Raw genomic sequence first — 19,233 nt, 5'->3', positions numbered from 1 at the left:
ACAACCCCTGCCTGCTGCCCAGTACCAGTGCATGTTGCCAGTGCTGGAGCTCAGTGCCTGGTGCCTGGCACGTGGTGCTGGTGCCTGCACTGGTGTCAGTGCCCCATCCTAGTGGTGGTAGTGACAGCACATGGTACCACTGGCTGCTGTGTAGTGTCTGGGGAGCACTGTGTGGTACTGGTGTCAGTGCACAATACCTGTGCTGGTGCTGCTATCCACTACCTGGTGCCAGTGGCTGGAACTGGTGGCTTTTCCAGGTGCCCAGTACCTCTGTTCAGTGCTCAGTTCCCATTGCTCTGTGCCCTTTGCCCATCAAGTGCCCAGTGCCTCTGTCCAGTGCTGGTGCAGTGCCCAGCATCCGTGTACAGTGCTGATGCCAGTGCCCCCCTGCCTGGTGCTGGTGCCCAGTTCCTTGTGCCCAGTGCTTCCCCTGGCTGATACTGGTGCCCAGTTCCTTGTGCCCAGTGCCCCCCTGCCCGGTGCCTGGTACTGCTGCGAGTTCCTTGTGCCCCCTGACCAGCGCCAGTGGCCAGTGCAGGTGGGTGCCGGTGCTGGGGCGGTGCGGTGGGTCCGGTGCCGATGCCGGGGCGGTGCGGTGGGTGCCGGGGCGGTGCGGTGCCGTCGGTGCCGGGGCGGGGCGAGGCGGTCGGTGCAGGAGGAAGCGCAGCCGGCGGCAGAGCGGCCCCGCAGCCGGCCGGAGCCGTGCGGTCGGTGAGTGCCGGCAGCGACCCCCCGCCCGCTCCCCCTGCCCCTTCCCTTGCCGCTCTGCCTGCCCGGCCCGCCCCGCGCCCTGCTGGCTCTCTTCTCCTGCCCCCCCGACCCGATTCCCCTTCCCGACCCGATTCCCCTTCCCCACGCCTGCCCGTCCCCTGCCCCTCTCCCTACTGCCCCTGTCCTGTTCCGTCCTCCCTCTGCACCCCCTTTCCCCCCCCCTCCTTTCCTCAGTGCCTGCCTGCCACCTCTGAGACCAGTCTCTCCCCAGAAGCTCCTACCCCACTGCCGTACCTGCACCCTGTCTCCCACCCAGGACACCCCACCCCCCCCACCCCCCGCCCCCCATCACCCTGCCTACCCCCATGTCTCCCTTCTAGGGTGTCACCCGCTTCTGGTGGTTCTGCTGTAAGGGACACACGGCCAAAGTGTATGGATGGCATGGCACAATGCCTTTGGACTGGGAGGGAGGGGGGACCACAGCTCTGCACCCTGCTCCAAACCAGTGGGGGCTGCGGGGGGTCCCTTCCCCATGCTGTGAGGACGACTCCAGCACTGACACCCCCCACACCACAGGTTAAGGCTGTCTGTCTCACAGGAGGTGGGCAATGCCAGCCAGGCCGCGCATGCTGACAAGGCGCAAGGACATGGATCGTGGCGTCAGTCTGGAAAACCCCTATGCCAGCGTCAACATCCCACGGGACCAGTTCCAGCAAAGCTTCATCACTCACTACCTGAAGGACGAGCCCATTGTCATTGCCAACCCTGCAGCTGTGCCCACCTACAGCGTGGAGGAGCAGGCAGACTCCACTGGCAGCTGGAACAGCCCGACCATTTCCACAGAAAAGTCCTGGTCCCATCCCTACAACCCCTATGCCAGCCTGAGGATGCTCAACAAGGAATCACCCAACTCCTTCTACACTGTTGCTCTGGACAAGCCACCCAAGGGCCAGGAGCAGGAGGCCAGTGGGGAATGCGGGGCCAGTGAGGAATGCAGCTGCTGCAAGTGCCACCCCTGCTGCAGAAAGTGCTGCTGTGTTGTCTCCTAAGGGCCCTCACTGCACCCACAGGGCATGCTGACCATGAGATGGGGCCAGGGGCCACCTGTGGGGACATGGCTGCCTGGCCTGGGCACCCCGGAGAGCTGCCCCAGCACCCAGCAGAGCCGGCAGCTGGGAGGTGGCACTGGTTGGACTTTGCTGTTGCTTTTCACCCGTGAGCTTTGCAGCCAGATACACCAGTGATGGGCCCCTGCCAGGTCCTGAGAGCGCAGGGTGGGGTGTGGGAGAGAAGGACAGGTCCTCCCTGCCCTGCTGAAGCCCAGGAGCCTTGAGGATGATGTGTGCCAATGCAGATGCCACCGAGAAGTGCCTACACTGGGGACAGGGCAACACTCTGAGCCTGCAATCCTGTACACTGACTCTGCCAGTCTGCCCTTGCTGGAAAGCCTCTGACTCTGGGGAACATCCAGGCATTGCCCGTCTGCCAGAGGATAGGTTTGGATGATGGCAGCCCTGTGTGTGTGGCAGGGGGCATCATCAGCACTGTCTTGGAGCGGTGGAGAGGAGCCAGGGACATGCCCCCAGCTGGGATGGGAACCCACCTCCCCAGAACTGAGTGGTCCCCCGATGCATGGCATCATGAGGATGCTGCAGCACTCTGCGCCAGGCTCCAGCTAGGTACCACTCCTCCTGGCCACACTGCCCATGGGACAGAGGGAAGGAGACAGAAAGGACAGACAAAGCTTGGCAGAGTGCTGGGCAGCACTCCAGGGCAGCACCTGAAGGCACAGCATGGGTATGGGTGGGTGTTAACATCCCAGCGGCAGGAAACCCCTGGCCCCATCTGGTTGCTCCTGCCAGTGTGTACCTTGCAGGGTGCTGGGCACAGCCCCTCACCCCAGCCACATCCTGGCGTGGGGCTCCACACTGCGCTGGGGCCAGGTCCAGTGTGGAGGGCTGGCCCAGCTCCAGCGGTGGGATAGCACTGGGGCACCCTGTCTGGGATGCAGATCCCCATCATTCGCCTTCTGCAACCCCCTGGGCATTGAGGAAGGTGAGTGAGGAGCCTGCTGGCCTCTTCACAGCGTGCTGGGGTGGCTCCAGGCTAGGTTTTTGGCTGGGGCTGGCGTCGCCGAGCTGGAACAAGCCTGCCGTTGTGTTGGCGTCCCACGGGCAGCCGTGCTGGCTGCGTAAGCACCGCAGCTACTGCAGGAACTGCCTGGTCTGCAGGGCAGGGGCCTGGAAAGAGTGCCTGTGTTAGCAGATGACTTCAAGGTGCTGCAAATAAAATTAAAGCCTTCTGCTCCCCTGCCAAGGTATGCCTCTTCCCTCCATCGTGGGCTTTCCCGGATTCCCATGTTACTTCTTGCTTATCCCTGTGGTTTGTGTAAGGGCAGTGCAGGAGGCACACAGCCCTCTGTCTCCCCTCAAAACCAGGCTTAACTGTTGCACTGCTGACTTGAGGCAGCAGCCGTGGCACGTTGAGCTCTTCAGCTCACTGCTGCCTGCTGCCAGCTTGGGCCCAACGCTCCCCTCGCACAGGCGTTCCCAGTACAGCCTGCTCCTGCCTGCCTGGGAATGCTGGCCGATGCTCAGCCTGACCCTGCCAAGCAGGATGACTGTCCTGTCTTTTGGAAAAAGAGTCCAGCTTTGGGTGGTGTGCAGGGGGGCTGGGAAAGGGGTAGGTTCCTGGCTGGGCCAGCTGGGTGGGCTCTGTGGCACTGCCCCAGCTGGCTGTGACCCACTGGGAGCCCACAAGCACTGGGGAGTCCAGCACTTGGAGCCCACCATTTCTGGAAGCCCACCACTGCCTGGAAGCCCACGGCCCTTGAAATCCCACCGCAGCTGGGTGCCTCTTGGCTGGGGTGGCAGTGGTTTGGCAGAGGTGCAGGGCAGAGCCCTGCCAGTTTACCACCCCCCCTACCCCAGCTCCTCCGCCTGGCCCAGGTCCCATGCCGATGTGTGGCCGGGGGTGTGTGCCGCTTGCAGGAGGTTGGCAGGGACACAGCACCATGCTGCCTGCCCTGCACAAGGAGCACTGTTGTTTGCCTTGCCTGGACTGCAGGCAGTGCTGGCATGGGGACGGGCAGATCCACCCCTTGTTTGCTTTCATGGCTGCGACGCCAGCCCTGCCCTGACACAGAGCCCACCCACCGCACGGCTGGGCAGGGACGTGGCATCACCATGTTGGCTTGGCAGAAACCCAGTGCCCCGGGGGGTCTGACGTGCTCTGTGGGGACAAACACTGTTTGGAGAGGGAAGACTGTTCCTGAGGGGTGTGTGGTGCCTTCGGCAGAGCTGTGGGGCTGGCAGGGGAGCTCACGGGGGGTGAGGGGCAAGGGATGTGCTGGTCTGGCCTGGGCAGGGCATTGGCAGGGTGCAGCATCTGCTGGCAGTGCCGTGTGTCACCGCTGCTCTTTGCCCTGCCTAACCTTGGGGCAACAGCAAACAAGGCGGTAGAGGCTGGGCAGAGCGCTGCCTGCCAGACACCCAGGCAATGATTAAGCTGGAGGCAGCAGGAAAGCCGGGGGTGTGAGCAGGGGAGGGCACAAGATGCTGCTCCAGACCTTGACAGGGTTCTTGGTGACACAAGCAGCTGTGTGCAGGGTCCCGTGGGTGCTCCCTGGGTGTGTTTCACCTTTGAAAGGTGCTCAGGGTGTGGAGGGTTGTGGTGGGTGATTGCCACCTCCTGCATGTGGAGTGTGGGTGGTGATGCATGGCCCTGGCTCGTCTAGATCAGACCTTCGCACGCCCCTGAAGGTGCCGCTCCCTGCCCTGCTGTGCCGAAGGTCCCTGCAGCTCTCAGAGATGACTCCTCGGAACAGGAAAAGACATTTCTTGCCCATGCCACTTGCTGGTGATTGCAGATACACCTTTCCTGTGGGGCTGGATTCAAGTGTTTCAGCAGGGGTCATGGAGCCCAGCTGGGGCTAAAAGCTGGTTTCGGGCAGCGTGCCCCTTGCTGTCACCCTGCACGGCTTGGTGGATGCACAGCCCATGTCACCAAGGGCTCCCCCCCCCCCCCCCCCAAGACCTGCCTGTGGGTTGCAGGGCGGGTGCACCGGAGTGCACAGCCCCACACCAGGGGCTTGATTGCAATAGGCAGAAGTGGCCAAGGGCAGCTGGGCACAAGGCATCAACAGGACGCAGCTGTGCTGGCATGTGGGAGGGCAACATGAGGGCTGATGGGCAGGGGATGGGCAGGGAGTGGAGTGAGGTAGGAAGAAGGTGCATGCGTGTGTGTTTGCACATTTCTGCAAGGAGAGGCAGCTGAGGCAGAGTGACTGCCCCTGGGCAGTGCCAGTGGTACCCCCGTTGTGCACGGAGCCAAGCTCATCCCTCTCACCCATATAGTCTTTTTGGGCAGAGCTTCCTATGGCCCAAAGGGACTGATGTCTGCCTGCTCCATACCTCCCTGTGTGGCAGGTGTGCCAGACCACCACCATGCTTTGGGTGGGAGAATGGCTTCTTGCCAGCTTTGGGGCATGCCTGGACATCTCCAGGCATCCAGTTGCCTGCATATCCCTGGGCACACAGCCCTGGAGGGAACACGCTGTGCCCATCCAGGCACCAGCTCTGCCCTGGCTGCTGTCATCCAGGGTGCTGCCACCCACCCCGCAGGCATGCAGGGTGGTACCCTGAGATGCCAGGGCACAGCGGGAATCCCACACAGCTGGTTCCTCATCTACCCAGGGCACATGACCCTTGCCTACACCTTGGTCAGTGTGTTTGGCCAAAACCGAGGTCCCCAGCACAGCCCCATCCCAAGCTGGCCACCCTGCCATCCCTTGCCTGCTGCCAGCCTGGCAAGGGGAGAGCAAAACCCTGCCATGGGGTGCCATCCCCTCACCTGAGGGCCCATGGGCACAGTCACCCCATGTACACTGCCTGGAAAAACCTGTGGCAGAGGGCGTATCAGGATCCTGTGTCAGGATATGGCCACTGTGCCCCGGCAGGAGCTGTGCGGCTGGCTTTGCTGCCTTGCTCCCAAGCACCAGCATCAAGGGGTAGAGTGTTTCTGTGGAGCTTGGTGGCCCTGGGAGTCCCCTGGTTTCCAAAACCCTCAATTCTTGCTCCAGAAGAGTGCTGGAAACGTGGCCTGAGGGCTGCTGAAATGTTTAGTAAGCAGCCAGCACAGGCCAGAGCTGCCTTTCTCCCTGCCTGCATTGCTGCCTGCTCCTGCCTGGAGCAGGAGCTGCTGCCCTCTCCTGCTCCCACGCAGAAATGCTGCTGAGTGTCCTGGCAGTCCTGCCCTGGCTCCAGGATGTGTTTTTCTCCTCCAGGAACTTTGGGTTCGGGATATGTCCCCCTACTGCACTCCCTGTTTTAAATCTGCCCCTGCTGGGATCACCCTCTGTGCAGAGCCTGCGGCACTGGTGCTGGACCACGGGCTGTGCAAGGGGCTGGCAGCTGCAGGGATTGAGTCTGCCACCACTCTGGTGTTGTCACCTCCCCAGGGTCATGCATTGTCAAGAACCTTGCAGGTATCACCGAGGGGTGCTGGGTTCTCCCCAGTCTGGTGATGAGCATGATTATACCTGAGCAGAGCCCGGGGTAACTCGGCCCCTACCGTGACAGCCTGCAGCTCCAGCTGGAAGAGCAGGGGCAGGTCAAGGCTGTGTCTGTGGCAGCGGTCACCCCCAGGCAGCAGATGAGGACCTCCACCCCACACATGGGCACTGACAGCTTGGACCAGGCTGGAGCCTTGCTGTCCCTGTGCCAGCCCCAACCCTACCACTGCCTTGAGCCTTGCTGAGCCCTCCTGCTCGCGTTGCAGCCGTCCCCACAGCCTGGACCACCCAGGGATGTGTGGGCTGGAGTGCGATAAGGTGTCACCGCTGGCCAACATCTGCCCAGATGTTCTTGGCTAGGGGGTGTGGCTGAGGATGTGGAAGACTCCACCACTGCTGCCCAGGTACAGCCAATGTCCAAGCCCTCTCCGCCACGGTGAAGCCCAGAGTTCCTTGGCTTCACAGGGATGATTTCTTCTGCTAATAAAGCAGAGATGGACCATTAATGACTGCTCCTGGGGCTTAGATTTCAGAGGTCTTTGTTATCCGGGTGCTTGTAACCCAATCTCCCAGGCTTGGCTTCCTGGCAGCAGATCCGATAGCGTGCCTGTCCCTGAAAGGTGAGCCCATTCCCACTACCACTGCCACCAGCAGCTGCTGGGACCCGGCTGGGGAGCTGCTGGTGACTTGGGCCCCCAATGCTCCCCACGGGACAGCTGCAGCTCCCTGGGACAGCACAGCCATTCTGCCACCTCCTCTGAGGCCCTGGGGGAGATCTCGGAACAGGTAGGGATGGGGGAACTGGGAGGAGGGGAGCAGAGGGCCACCCATGTACACCAAAATGCCTGAGGTCACCCATAGAGAGGGAGCGGGGTCTTGGTGGCCTCTGGGAGGGGTTTGCAAATATGCTTGTGGATACCAGTCCCCACTTGAGATGGGGCTGGACCCCTCAGCTTCTCCCCATGAGCCTGCATGCCCATCCCGTGCTGCTGACAGCCATGCCACGGTGGCCTGGCAGAGCCCAGAGCTGGTGAGGGGCAGGGCTGTGGCTGCTGCCCAGCCCACCCAGCCAACATACTCCTGCCCACCCCATGTTCCCCACTAACCCAGACCCTTATTCCCAATGGGCTGGCGGAGCTCCCAGGAGGGATTCAGCGTGGCACCAGAGAAAACGCATTCCCCATGGATGCAGGGAGGACCCACTGCAGTGGCAGGGTCCTGCTCTTCCAGGCAGGGCTGGCCACGGGGCAGGCAGGCAGCGGGCAGGGGTGCTGGGCAGCCTGATGCCCCTGGAAAGCCATCACATGGGACTGGTCTCCATCTCTCTCACATCGGATGCTCTCGGAGGTGGCATCCCACACCTGGACACCCTCTCCAGCCACGGGGCTGATGTCTCCTTTCACCCTCCCCTCCCCAGCATGTCCCAGGCTGGTGGCAGCCCCTGGGCAGAGGACACAGGGCCATGTGTCAAGGCACACTCATGCACGCCGAGCCGGGGCAGCCAGCGGTTTGAGTGCATCATCTGTTACTCCTCCTACGACCTGTGTGGCCGGCTGCCGCGCCGGCTCTACTGCGGCCATACCTTCTGCCAAGACTGCCTGAAACGCCTCGACACTGTTGCCAACGAGCAGCGCTGGATCCCTTGCCCACAGTGCCGCCAAAATACACCCATGCCGCGTGGCGGCGTTGCCACACTCGACCTTGACCTGGCCACCTTCCTTGCTGTCAAGGCTGACAAGGAGCATCCCCGGGTGGCCAGCAGGTCCCAGCCTGACTCAGCCACCAAGGGCTCATGCAAAGAGAAGGTGGTTACTCAGCAGCCAGTGGGGCTGTGCCAAGACACGGTGCCTCCGGCGCTGTTCCCCCAGCGTGGCTGCTGCCGGCCGTGCCTGTGCTGTGGGATGATGGCAGCCTTTGAGAGCTGAGCACAAGGATGGGGCTGCTGGCAGAGCTTCTGGGGTGCAGTCTGGGACCATTTCTGGGGACCCTGCACCATGCCTCAGACCTATGTGTGGACAGTGGTGCTGTGGCTGTGTTGGCAGCCTGGAAAGGACTTCAGCTTGCTCAGGGCTTGTTGTCCATCCTGCTGGGATCTGGAGTGCAACAGCGGGGATGAAGATGCCCCTGCCCCCTCATTATGCCCACCTGCCCCTCTGACAACTCAGAAATTTGGTCCAGCCATCAAGGATGTTCCCTGGTCCTTGGCCCAGGGCTAGCTCATGCCCTACTTCTCCATGAGTGTGGATCCACAGCAGGGACACTTCCACCAAGCATCCCCCAGGCAGCAGCCACAGGGACCTGGCACACCGCAACAATGCAGAAATGCTCTGGGGATCATCTGAAAGCTTCATGCCTATTAAACAACACTCTGTTGGCCTTGCTGGGCTGCAGGTCATGGTCATATTTGCTGGTAAGCCTTGGGTTAACCCAAGCCAAACCCTGCCTACAGTGGGGGTGGGTTGGGGAGAAGTCACCTGTCCTGCTGGATTACTTTAAGTGTTTGTTCTGTTGGCCTTTACATGAGAAATTTTGGTGTCGGGGTAGCTGGACAGTTGAAATTGAGGTTGACAGATTTGTTAGGATGCCACAACACATTGCTTCAGCTCTTTGGATTTACCTGTCCACCAACTACTTTACTCCAGTATGAGAGAAGAGCTGAGTCCATGGAAGCTCCTGCTCACCTCTGTGCTCTGTGACTTGTGCCAGGTTTGTTTTTTTCCTGCTGGACCTTCTCCTCACCTCCTTGCCTGCACACCCATGCACAGCCTGTACACAAGCTCCTCCGCTGTTATTGCAGGTCATGCCTTTGCTGCCAGGACGGCTTTTGCTGCCTGACCCCCCACATGGGGTGCAAGGATGAGATCCCCAACAGCTGGGTGTGGGTTTAACAGAGGCCAGATGGGGAGGTCTGGGGTGCACCAGGGTGATACTGGTACAGTTCTTGGGCAGGGCTTGGCCTTGCCTGGGCAGCTCTTGCAGTCCTTCCTCAAAGCCCAGTTTCTGCATCTCTTTTCCATGTGGTTTATGAGCTCTTGCAATATCCCAGCATCCGGCACCACTGGCTGCCCCTCAGGGCTCAGCAGGGACCCCAGCCTGTGCCTCCCTGGGGTCATCAGTGATCTTGTGCCCCCTGGATAGTCTTGGTGCTTGGCTGTCCCCTGCACTGGGTGCCAGTGCTGGAGCCAAAGGAGTCCAGCACCCACCCTGTGCACAGCACTCACCCCGTGCACAGCACCCACGCTGTACACAACACCCACACCACGCACACTGCCCATGCACAATTCTGCCACTTGGTGTCACCTGCCATAAAAGAGTCAGTGCTGAGATGTTCCCAGCAGAGCCCAATCCAGGGAGCTCCAGCTATGGAAGCAGAAGCACCAGGAACGTCGCTTTTCCTCTGTCTTCATTTGTCCCCAAATACTCAACGGTGGGTGGGGGGAAGGGCCCATCCCTACCCAGGGCACGACTCCATACAAAGGTGCCAGCAGGACTCCGTGCTCAGCCCAGCACCTTGGGTCTCAGCTTTCCATCGTGGAGGGTGACAAAGACCCCTGGCTCCCTGTCCCTAGCCCCAGGTCCTTGCCTCTGTGCTCCCACCCTGGCTCCACTGCATCCCGTCAGCACCAGAACCAAGCTCTGAAGCCCGGCCCTGGCAGTGTGCCTCTGTGCATGTCCCTGCTGCTCCCAGCCAGTGGCCGGTCTCTGAAGGAGTTTATCTGCCCCTCCATCACTTCATTGTCGGAATGGTCTTGGTATGCTGGCTGGGCAGCCTGATTTACACCTCTTGGCCAAGGCAGGGCTGGTGTTGAGCCCTGTGCCTTGGGGGACTCCTCCATCGCTCAGCACAGGCCACCTGAGCTGTTCTTGCAGAGCGGATGCCTGGAGCAGCCTCTCCTGGTGCTGGCCCTGGGGCCAGGCTCTGCTGTTCCCTGTGGAACCCAAAACTGCAGGAGGAGGCATTGCAACGGGGGAATGGGGCACAGGGGGTTGCAGCCTGGCTGGGGGCAGGGTGCTGGGTCCCCCTATTCCAGAGAAGGGGGCAGTGACAGGGACCCATGGTCTGCCAAGCACTGGCAGCGTGTGTGAAGGGACAGTGGTAGCACTGCTGGGCTACTGGACCTGAAACGGTCACCAGCCCTCAACCGCAGCAGTGTGCAGCCAATGTATGCAAAACAGGAGTGGAGCCAGGCACAACCAGCACCAGCCCTGCGCTTGGCTGGTGTCCCTGGCAGGCAGGACACTGGGGACATCTCTCCTGCCACTTGCCATGGGGTTGTTGTGCAGCCGGGTGACAGCGAGGGGCTGGTAGAGAAGCTGAGATGGTCTTGCAGCCCCTGGGCTTTCTGAGCACAAAAGCTGGAAATGGCCTTGCTTTTAATGGTTGGTTTTGGTTATTTTCCAATGATTTTTGCACTTCTAACCTAATCCCAGGTGGCCACAGGCAGTGGACAATGCAGCCCCTGGGGAGGAAGAGCGTTTTGGGACAGGGCTCCCTAAAAATTCAGGTTCCCATATAGCCGGCAGCTGCTGGTGGGATGAGCTGGTGCTGCAGCTCCATGTGGCTGTGCGTTTATGCCCTGCTTCAGGGCTGGGCTGGGCTGGAGGATTCCTCTGAACTATTTCCAGATGGGGATTAATGCAGCAAACTGAGTTTGCTGCAGGATAGATAAACAAACCAAAGCTTCTCTGGATGCTATTAATAAACTGCCTGCCTGCTGCTTCTGCCCCAGATTTGGGAAGCATCCCAGTCCTGGCTGGGGTGCAGCCGTGCGCTGCCTTGCTGCCCTTCCAGCCCTTTGGCCGTGGGGCAGAGGTGCCAGGGATTCCTCCAGGACCATGACCGCTGGGTCCTAAATGGGACAGGAGTTTCCAGGGTGTCAGTGGAGGACGGCGCCCCTGTTCTGGGTCACCACCCCAGGCTGTGAGGGGGACGAGGTGCTGCCAGCCGTGCTGAGCTCTGTGAGGGATGGTGGGTGCTGGGAGGTGACACCTCTCCTCTACCGCCTTCTGCTGTGGGGCATCAGGCAGCTTTGAAACTGGAGCAGGTATAAACAGCACGGAGGTAGACTTTGAGCCCTCTCTAGCCTGCACTGCCGTGCTGGGGGGAGGGTAAACAAGCTTTGGGTAGCTACAGTCCAGCAAGCTCACCTTCCTCATGCCTTCTCATGTGGGGGTTCCTGGGTGTCCCCTGGTGTGGACACAGCTGTGTGATCCTGCTGGGCAGGAGGAGGGTGGTCCTCAGGATTCACATCCCAACCCTCCTTCTTTTTGGCACGGCTTTTTGTCTCCTTCCAGGAGCAAACAGAGCCCAGCCAAGGGCTGGGTGGCCCATGGCTCCCAGCAGGGCTCCCCATCCAGGACCTCCAGGCATGGTGGGCCCGCAGAGACGATGAGGTTAGACCTGCCGATGATATGATTTAAGCTTTGTCCCACCTCAGGCAGCTATGGGGGTCCTGGCTCCACACCCCACTCTGTAGATGGCTGGTGAGGCAGCGCACCCCTGGGGGATGCCCTGTGGGGAGGCTGGAGGCCAAGAGATGGGTCGGATTTTGCTTTTTTCCAGCTCTCCAGCCTGCAGCACACACAAGCGGTTAATCGCAGGCCATGCAAAGCTGGCTGCTTACCTGACTGGAGCAGTGCCTGGCAGAGGGAGGGCCGAGGGCACGGCTCCGCACCTTGCCAGGGCAGGCATCACTGCAAAAATATTTGCTGAAAAAAGTGCAGCTCCACCCCAAGGAAAACCGGGGCCAGGAGCGCAGCCCGATCCGGGTTTGCAGACGGAAGGTGGCGGCGAGCAGGGGAATGCGCAGGGCTGCAGGGAGCTCAGCACGTCCACCCACTCCCCTTGCAGCCAGGCACTGCCCAGCACCTTCACTCAGCACCACCAGGCTCAGCCGAGGCTGCCAGGCCTGGACCGGTGGGTGGGCGAGGCGACGGGCACTAGGGATCCTGTCCGTGGGGGAGTCCCAGCACCGGAGGTTGGGGAGCCCTCGCCACCTCAGTGGGCAGCCATGGGGTGCTGGAGAGGTCCCAGCACCATGCTGGCCTGCCTGCTTCTCCTGCGCCCGCTGCCCTCACCAGCCTGCCCCGCCGCCTGCCGCTGCTCCCCGGGGGAGGCAGACTGCAGCGGGCATGCCCTCCGAGAGGTGCCGCAGAGCCTGTCGACCAACACCAGCACCCTGTGGCTTGGCTACAACTTCATCACCGTGCTGGGGCCGCAGTCCTTCCCTCCCCTGCCACGGCTGCTGGTGCTCAGCCTGCCCCACAACCGCCTGCAGCTGATCCACAACCAGGCGCTGGTGGGGCTCGGGGCGCTACAGGAGCTGGATCTCAGCAACAACTACTTAACCGTTCTGACCCCTGAAACCTTCCTGCCCCTCACCAGCCTGGCCACACTCAACCTGGGCAGCAACAGGCTGGGAGAGCTGGAGCCTAGGGTGCTGCGTGTCCTGCCCCAGCTCCGAGCCCTCTTCCTGCAGGACAACCCCTGGGTGTGCAGCTGCGGCATCCTGCCCCTCTGGCGCTGGCTCAGCCACAACAGGGAAAAAGTGCAAGGTGAGTGTCCGGAGGACCGTGTCCCAAAGCCCCCCACCCACTCCCCACCAGCTGGTCACCCTGTCGGGGCTGAGGCAGGAGCCAGCACCCTGGCTGCCAGCCAGCCAAAGGTTTGCGTGGTCAGTGCCCATGGGGGTACGGCAAGGTTCCCCAGGACCTGTCCTCAGGCCATGGCAGCTCCTGTATCTACTTGGGTGTATGCATCTCCGGGTCTGGTACCAGGTGCCCATGCTTGGTCACCTGCAGGCATTACCTGGAGAGGAGGGCTGGGCGCTGTCCCAGCGATGGACTCCCTGTGCTGTCCCCAGCAGTGGCACCGGTCCTGCCACATTGAGGGCAAGGCGTGCTGGGCACTGGGAACCTGAGGGGGCAAGAATAGCCTGTGTATCAGGGTGGGCATCACTGCTGACCCAGCCAGGACTCAGAGCCTTCAGCCCCTTCCCCAGTGCCTCATGAACATGGGTCTGATCCTGCATTTCTTCCCCCATGAACCTCAGTGAGAGACAAGATCTCTCCATCCTCTGCCACCCGCTCCTGCTTGCCTCCAGCTTGGGTGCACGCCTGTCACCTGTGCTGGCTGGGACCTTCTGTGGCAGCTCCAGGCTGGCTGCTCACTGCTCCCCACATCTGTTCCCTGGGAACCAGGCCCACACCACCTTACCTGTCCCATTCACTGTCCTGCCCCAAACCCATTTTCCAGTGCCCCTTCCGGCACTGTGCCCACCTCCCCATGCCATTCCACTCCCTGGGGTGCAGGACACAGATGAGCCCTGAACCCTCACTACTCCTCTTGTTTATACCCTGCCCTGGGTGAACCTGACCCCCGACCTCCTGCCCTGGTCCTGGCTGTCCCACATAGACCTGCAATCCCCTCTGTCCTTGACACCAGCCTTGTCCCAGCTGCCAGGTGTGCCCATCAGAACTGCTTTTCTCTTCCAGAGAAGACTTTGCTCCTCTGCAGAGTCCCAGAGCAGCTGAACAACTATCCGATCATGGCCTTTGGGAATGAGTCCTTCAGTCAATGTCAGGAGACCTCACTGTCTGCCAAGCACTATGTCGCTTTCTTGATCATTGGACCGTTCTCCTTCATGGCCAGCATCTTCTTCTGCACCTTCATGGGCTCCATCATAGTGATTTACCACAACCTGAGCAGGGAATCCCACTTCTGGAGGAGACCCCGCATCTGCAGGGGCTACTGAGGCAGGGTGACCAGGCTTTAGCCCTGGGCAGCCTTTGGTTCATGCCCTTCAGCTGTCTGCATCCCCCTGTTGCAAACATTTCCCTGTGGACCAGCGAGAGGATGCTCTGTTCCTGGAAATCACTTTTCTTCCTCCTCCCGGAGCCCCCCGAGATGATGCCAAGCTCCGTCTGCCCTGCTGCGGGGGGGAGCAGCCTCCAGCTCAGACCTGCTGCAGGGCACGGTCTGACCACAGATGCTCTCCATGTTACAGGAGGCTCAGACCTTCCTGGGGATGGGTGGGTGACTGTTCTCCTCCAGCTCACCCTGTCCTGCCCCATGGTCCGGGGCCCTCAGTGTGCATTTCAGGATGCATCACCATATGTCTCCATGTGCCTTTTGGTGCTTCCTGAGAGCCACTGTGCATCTCAGGACACACCATATTCCTCTGGGTGCCTTTCAGTGCAGTGCAGAAGTCTCCGTTTGCCTTTTGGAGCAGCCCAGGAGCCTCTGTGTGCCCTTCCGTTTGCCCCAAAACCCCCCTTGCACCTTTGGTGCCCCCAGCACTCCCAATCTGCCATTCAGTGACCCCAGCAGCCTCAGCATGCCTTTCCGTGCCCTCGAGACCCCTTGGCTCTGCTTTTCTTGCATCCAAATGCCATCTGTTTGGCTTTCTATGTCCTGACAGGCACTGGTTTGCCTTTTGGTGTGCTCCAGAGCTCTCCATGTGCCTTTTGGTGCACCTGAAGATCTCTGGGTGTTTTGGGGGCACTCCGGAACCTCCATGGAACTTTCAGAAAGCTCCAGACCCCTCTGTGTACTGCCCGAGGACAGGACAAGTTGCAAAATACTTCTTTTGATAGTTTTTTGTTGGTTGGTTTTTTTTGGTTGTTTTTTTTTTTTTTTGTTGAGGCATGGCTGCTGGTGCTGAGGAGGCTCAGTCAACAACCAAGATCTAGGGTGAGGCTGAGGTTTAGGGTGAAGGTTGGAAAAAGGCAAACCCCTGAGCTCCCACTGATGTCATTTGGCAAAGGGGCTGCCAAAGGATGCGTGAGGATGCACAGTGGTTCCTCCCCTAATAGCTTTTTCCTAGGCTAAAGCTCATCCAAGGCCAAAGTCTAGGGTTAGCTCCGTGACAAAAAAGCCCATGTAGGTTTGCAGCACAGAGTCTGCAACCTTGGCTGCTGCCTCCCCTCCCATCACCTACCAGAAGGGGCTGGGGCTGCCCCCGCATCCCCCCACCCTGCTGCCTCCTGCCCTTCCCTCTGGAAACACTTCTCCTCTGCATTGCATGGAAATGCTTAGTGAGTGTACTGGGAGGTGGCCTGGAAGAAGCTGGAGTTGTGCTCCAGGGGAAAGCACAAGCTGGGGTGACAAAAGTGTCTCTCAAGGAGGAGCAACAACCCTTTCCAGCCTGAGCTCTTACCCATTGCAAGGTGCTAAGAGCCCCGACGAGATGACTGTGGCCACCCGCCTCCCTCTGTTGGCTCAGTCTCTTGCCCATTAAAGAGCTGTGGGACAAGCCAGGGATGCAGTGGGGGTCGATGCATCTTTTGGCAAGGGTTACATAAATCATACAGAAAATAAACCAAATGTCAGTTCCGTTGTGGCTTGCTCTCATTTTGGCTTTCAAGAGAGAAACCATTCAATTGCCACACAGCTCTTCCTGCAGCGCCTGTCCCCAGCGAGGGCTGTGGGATGCTGGCGAGAGCAGCAGCTCCTCCAGTGCTACCAGCCCTGCAACCAGGGTGGTGGCAGGACCTCTGCCAGGATCAGCCCCTGCACGGCGCCTTTCCCAGGAGCAATCCCAGTTCTGCCAGACCCTCTCTAGTAACAGCGCTCAGTGCTTCCCAAGAAGGCCTGGGCTTCCCATTTGGAGCCAGGGCCTCACCTGTCATCCTGCACGGGCACCTGAGCCCTGCTCCTCCTCCCAGGTTGTCCTGAGGCTGAGACGCCAGTGGATGTTGGGCTGGTGGTCTCAGCACATGGGGACCATGCTGTGACTGAGAAGGGTGCCACTTCAGTTCAGCCCAGGAGAGCTGCCTCTCTGGTTTGCAAATCCCTCGGTCACCTCCCTATGGATGGACTGATGTGCAGGGACTTCCCTAGATGCCTTCATCCCTGCAGTCAGCCCTCTGCTTCCAAAGGCCAGCCCCACTGGCAGTGCCCCACGGCTCCCAGGAGCTGGGGAACACAGCAGTGGCAGGGGACCGTTTTCCCCTGGATGGAGGTGGGTGAGAGCCAGCTGGCATCATGCTGGCATTTGAACAATTTCAGACTGTCCCTGCACCCCTGCTGCAAGGCCTGTAGCCCCACACTGGTTGTTTAGGCTGCCCATCAGCCTGGCATCCCAGAATGGTGATGCCCCTTCCATCTGGGTCTTCCCTGCAGCTCCTGGCCTGGCCTCTTGGTCCCTCCCCATCTCTCCACCTTTTACTGTTTGCAAGCCCTGCAGCAGTGCTGGGTGAGGCTCTGATTCAGCATGGGGCTCCCTGCCAGCTTTGCCAGAAGGCAGAGACGGAAAGAGGCACACGGCACTGGAATGAACCACTTCATGATCCAGTCTAGACTTTACTGAGCTCTTGCAAAAACTTGATATTAATGTTACATTGACGTATAAAGTAGAATGGGTCCAATTTCTCAGCTGGAGTGAGATGAACTTGATGGAGCCACTTCAGTCAGTGGAATGATGCTCACAGACCTCAGCTGCCATCTGAAATTCCTGCCTGCAAAGGCTATCTGCCCTCAGGGGGAAGCCACATCTTCTCGGCTGGGGCAAGAAGGCAGTTCGTGCTGCTGGGGCTTGGTACCACGTTGCAGGCGGCGTTTCCACCTTTGCAGGAGGCAGGATGCAATGTTACCCGTGCACGTGCTATAGCTGCTCATCACCAGCCTGGCTGGTGCCAGATGCTTCCCCAATGCTGGTGTCTCCGTACCCACTCGCAGCGCCCATGGGGAGGGTGCTTAGGGATGCTGGCACATGGGCACGTATGCTTGAGGGGAGGAAGGTGTGGGGAGGAATGGTGTCAGCCTGTCTTGTTGGGTTCCCTTCTCCTCAACTGGGATCCAGTTTCCATGTCTCCAGGGTCAGGCAGATGCAGCCACATAAGCTGGGACTTCAGAGCTGCCGCGGGAGCTGCTGGCAAGCTTGAACTGCAGTGTGTGTGGCAGGGAAGCTGCCAGTGCCCGCTGTGGTGCCCTGGCAGTGCAGGCAGGCTGGGTGGCTGCTGCAGACACCACAGCCCACAGCCAGCCACGACCGGCCAGCACCATCTCTCCTTGCATTGCTGTTGCTGAGGCAGTGTGGAGCTTGGCTAAAGGTCAATGCAACCATCCAGAGCCATTCCCTGTGGAGATATTCCTGGCCAGGAGATCCATGGTGTGAGAGCTACATGCTGGCCGTGGCCAGGTCCTGGGGATGTCTTCTGTGCAGGAGATGCTGGGAGTCAGGATCTTGGCTGACAGCATGTTATGAGCTCCGTAGTACCACGTTTAGCACAGGAATGTGGGCTGCAGGTCTGGGAGAACTCCTGCTGCAAACAGACCACATACAGGAGCCAAGTCATAGCCACGAGCTGATGGGAGGGAGGAGCAGGGGGGTCCATCCCCTGCAAGGTGTGGAACACACATCTTTCAGCTCCTGCTGCAGAGGTGGGGGTCACTGGGCACAGCAGGTGCATGTGCCCAACCCGCTGAACTGCGCCGGCTGTTCCAGTTGCTCAGGACCACAAGCACATCGCACTGAAGCCCTCTGGGGTGGTGGGAGACGTGGAGCACACATCTGAGGGGCTGTGCATGTGCTGAGAAGCCTGAAGCCTGCAAAGTGAAGCACAGGTTTGTGGTGTGGCACCAGCTCTTCCCTGTTACCGTGGGAGAGCAGGCACCATGTGCCTTTCAAAGTCCTTTCCCCTTGCACATAGCCAGTCAGTGGCAATACTGAATATCAACAGCACTGTTGGAAGCAATTATCTCTGTACAGTGAAGTCCAAACCGTGTCCTGGTTCTGCCGTGCATTCTGGGGCACGAGCATGGCAGCAGGCCTAGGAAGGGAGGGAGATATACAATGAAGTCACTGTGTACGGATGAAGGATGCTTTCCTCCCATCTCACCCAGAAGAACCCATCAGTGTCCCTTGAAAGGCAGTCCTGGCTGTGCCTTCCTACTGTGTTGGGCAAGGACTGATGGCCCTCGGGGAGAAGGTCACACCACAGTGCTGACTGAGGGGTCGGAGAGGTTGAGCTGGCCGGTGATGTCGGTGGGGTGATATTGCTGCAACACACAAATACACAGACAAGGAGAAAGAAGTGTTAGGCAGTTCTGGCATTTGCCCCCACCTCTACTTACATCTCATGTGTCCCTACAGGATATCTCTTGGGGCGATGCAACGGCCCAAAACCTGCTGCTGGCTGAGGTCCCCTTCCCAATGCAATCCAAGCTTGTGCAGAGGTCGTTGCAGACGCTCTCCAAGCACCCTACAGTTGGACAGGGAGGACACCCAGGAGCGCGGCGCAGCTTTCGCAGAGCATGGCAGCCATGTCGCCTGCTGAGCGAGCCCCTCTCTGCTCTGGGAGAGCTACAAAACAAAGCCTGTGACTCATCAGCCCAGCCCACGGCTGAACCTGTGTTTGGAGGGTCTGGCTGGGTTTCGGCATCTCTGGTGCCAGATCAAGCTGTGCTTTGAGGCCAGGGCGTTTCACCTCCTTGCTTGAATGACACTGCTTTGACTGTCCTTTCATGCAGGTGAGGGGACGTGCGGTGTGGTTGTCTTGCAATAAACTGTAGCGTCAATTGCTAATGTGAAAATACAGCCTGTGTTGGAGATGTGGCCTGAATTTGGGGTTCTGCGTTCCCTGCGGACTGGGGGGCTTGGCAAACGCTCCCTGGGAGAGACCTCCCCAGCTGTAGTCCCACTGGCAAGCAAACAGGGAGAGCAGAAATACTCTTCAACAGGCAAGAAAAAAGGTCTGTCCTACCCAGGCAGGGATTTACAACTGGGCAATGATTTTCTCCCTTCCTCCTTCCCTACTCCCTTGCTCTGCCAGTTCCACTCTCCTAACTCCAAACCCTGAACTGGAAGCCCTGTCCAGCCTTGCTGCGAGAGCGGGTGGCACGGAGCATCTTGCGCTTCTCTCTGAGGATCTGCATCGGTGCCGGGGCAGGAAAGGGTCTCGGTGGGTCTTGTGTGCTGCAGCGCAGACCCTGTCCAGTGACGTTTACCTGGCCCTTACACCATGCCACCCCGCGGGGCTGCCGTTGTGCTGGGCTCCCGGGAGGCTCC

At 60.0% G+C, this 19,233-nt stretch overlaps 4 protein-coding genes across 9 annotated transcripts in view; 3 read left to right on the top strand and 1 right to left on the bottom strand.

Moving 5' to 3' along the window:
* Nucleotides 1-243: 243 nt before the first annotated feature.
* On the top strand, nucleotides 244-3,053 carry CYSRT1 (cysteine rich tail 1). The gene is made up of 2 exons (XM_055793913.1): nucleotides 244-711; nucleotides 1,310-3,053. Exons 1-2 carry the CDS (start codon nucleotides 374-376, stop codon nucleotides 1,758-1,760), a joined length of 789 nt encoding a protein of 262 aa, XP_055649888.1. The 5' UTR covers nucleotides 244-373; the 3' UTR covers nucleotides 1,761-3,053.
* A 4,430-nt stretch (nucleotides 3,054-7,483) lies between these two features.
* On the top strand, nucleotides 7,484-8,496 carry RNF224 (ring finger protein 224). Its single transcript, XM_027778262.2, has one exon. It carries the CDS (start codon nucleotides 7,507-7,509, stop codon nucleotides 8,146-8,148), a length of 642 nt encoding a protein of 213 aa, XP_027634063.2. The 5' UTR covers nucleotides 7,484-7,506; the 3' UTR covers nucleotides 8,149-8,496.
* A 3,108-nt stretch (nucleotides 8,497-11,604) lies between these two features.
* On the top strand, nucleotides 11,605-16,409 carry LRRC26 (leucine rich repeat containing 26). Its single transcript, XM_027778120.2, has 2 exons — nucleotides 11,605-12,778; nucleotides 13,718-16,409. The coding sequence occupies exons 1-2, from the start codon at nucleotides 11,701-11,703 to the stop codon at nucleotides 13,975-13,977; spliced, it is 1,338 nt and encodes a 445-aa protein (XP_027633921.1). The 5' UTR covers nucleotides 11,605-11,700; the 3' UTR covers nucleotides 13,978-16,409.
* A 112-nt stretch (nucleotides 16,410-16,521) lies between these two features.
* Nucleotides 16,522-19,233, bottom strand: part of GRIN1 (glutamate ionotropic receptor NMDA type subunit 1) — a 40,257-nt gene continuing 37,545 nt past the window's right edge. For 5 of the 6 annotated variants that reach the window (XM_055793059.1, XM_055793073.1, XM_055793083.1 and 2 more), the window contains one exon: nucleotides 16,522-18,224. In XM_055793059.1, coding sequence (XP_055649034.1) covers nucleotides 18,156-18,224 — 69 coding nt within the window. In that variant the 3' untranslated portion in view covers nucleotides 16,522-18,155. The remainder of the gene's footprint in view (nucleotides 18,225-19,233) is intronic. The other variant, XM_055793087.1, reaches the window with a different exon arrangement.

The sequence above is a fragment of the Falco peregrinus genome, chromosome 1 (genome assembly GCF_023634155.1).
Source record: "Falco peregrinus isolate bFalPer1 chromosome 1, bFalPer1.pri, whole genome shotgun sequence".
Classification (NCBI taxonomy): Eukaryota; Metazoa; Chordata; class Aves; order Falconiformes; family Falconidae; genus Falco; species Falco peregrinus.
Note: the sequence above shows the minus strand (reverse complement) of the source record. Positions and strands in the feature narration are given on the sequence as shown.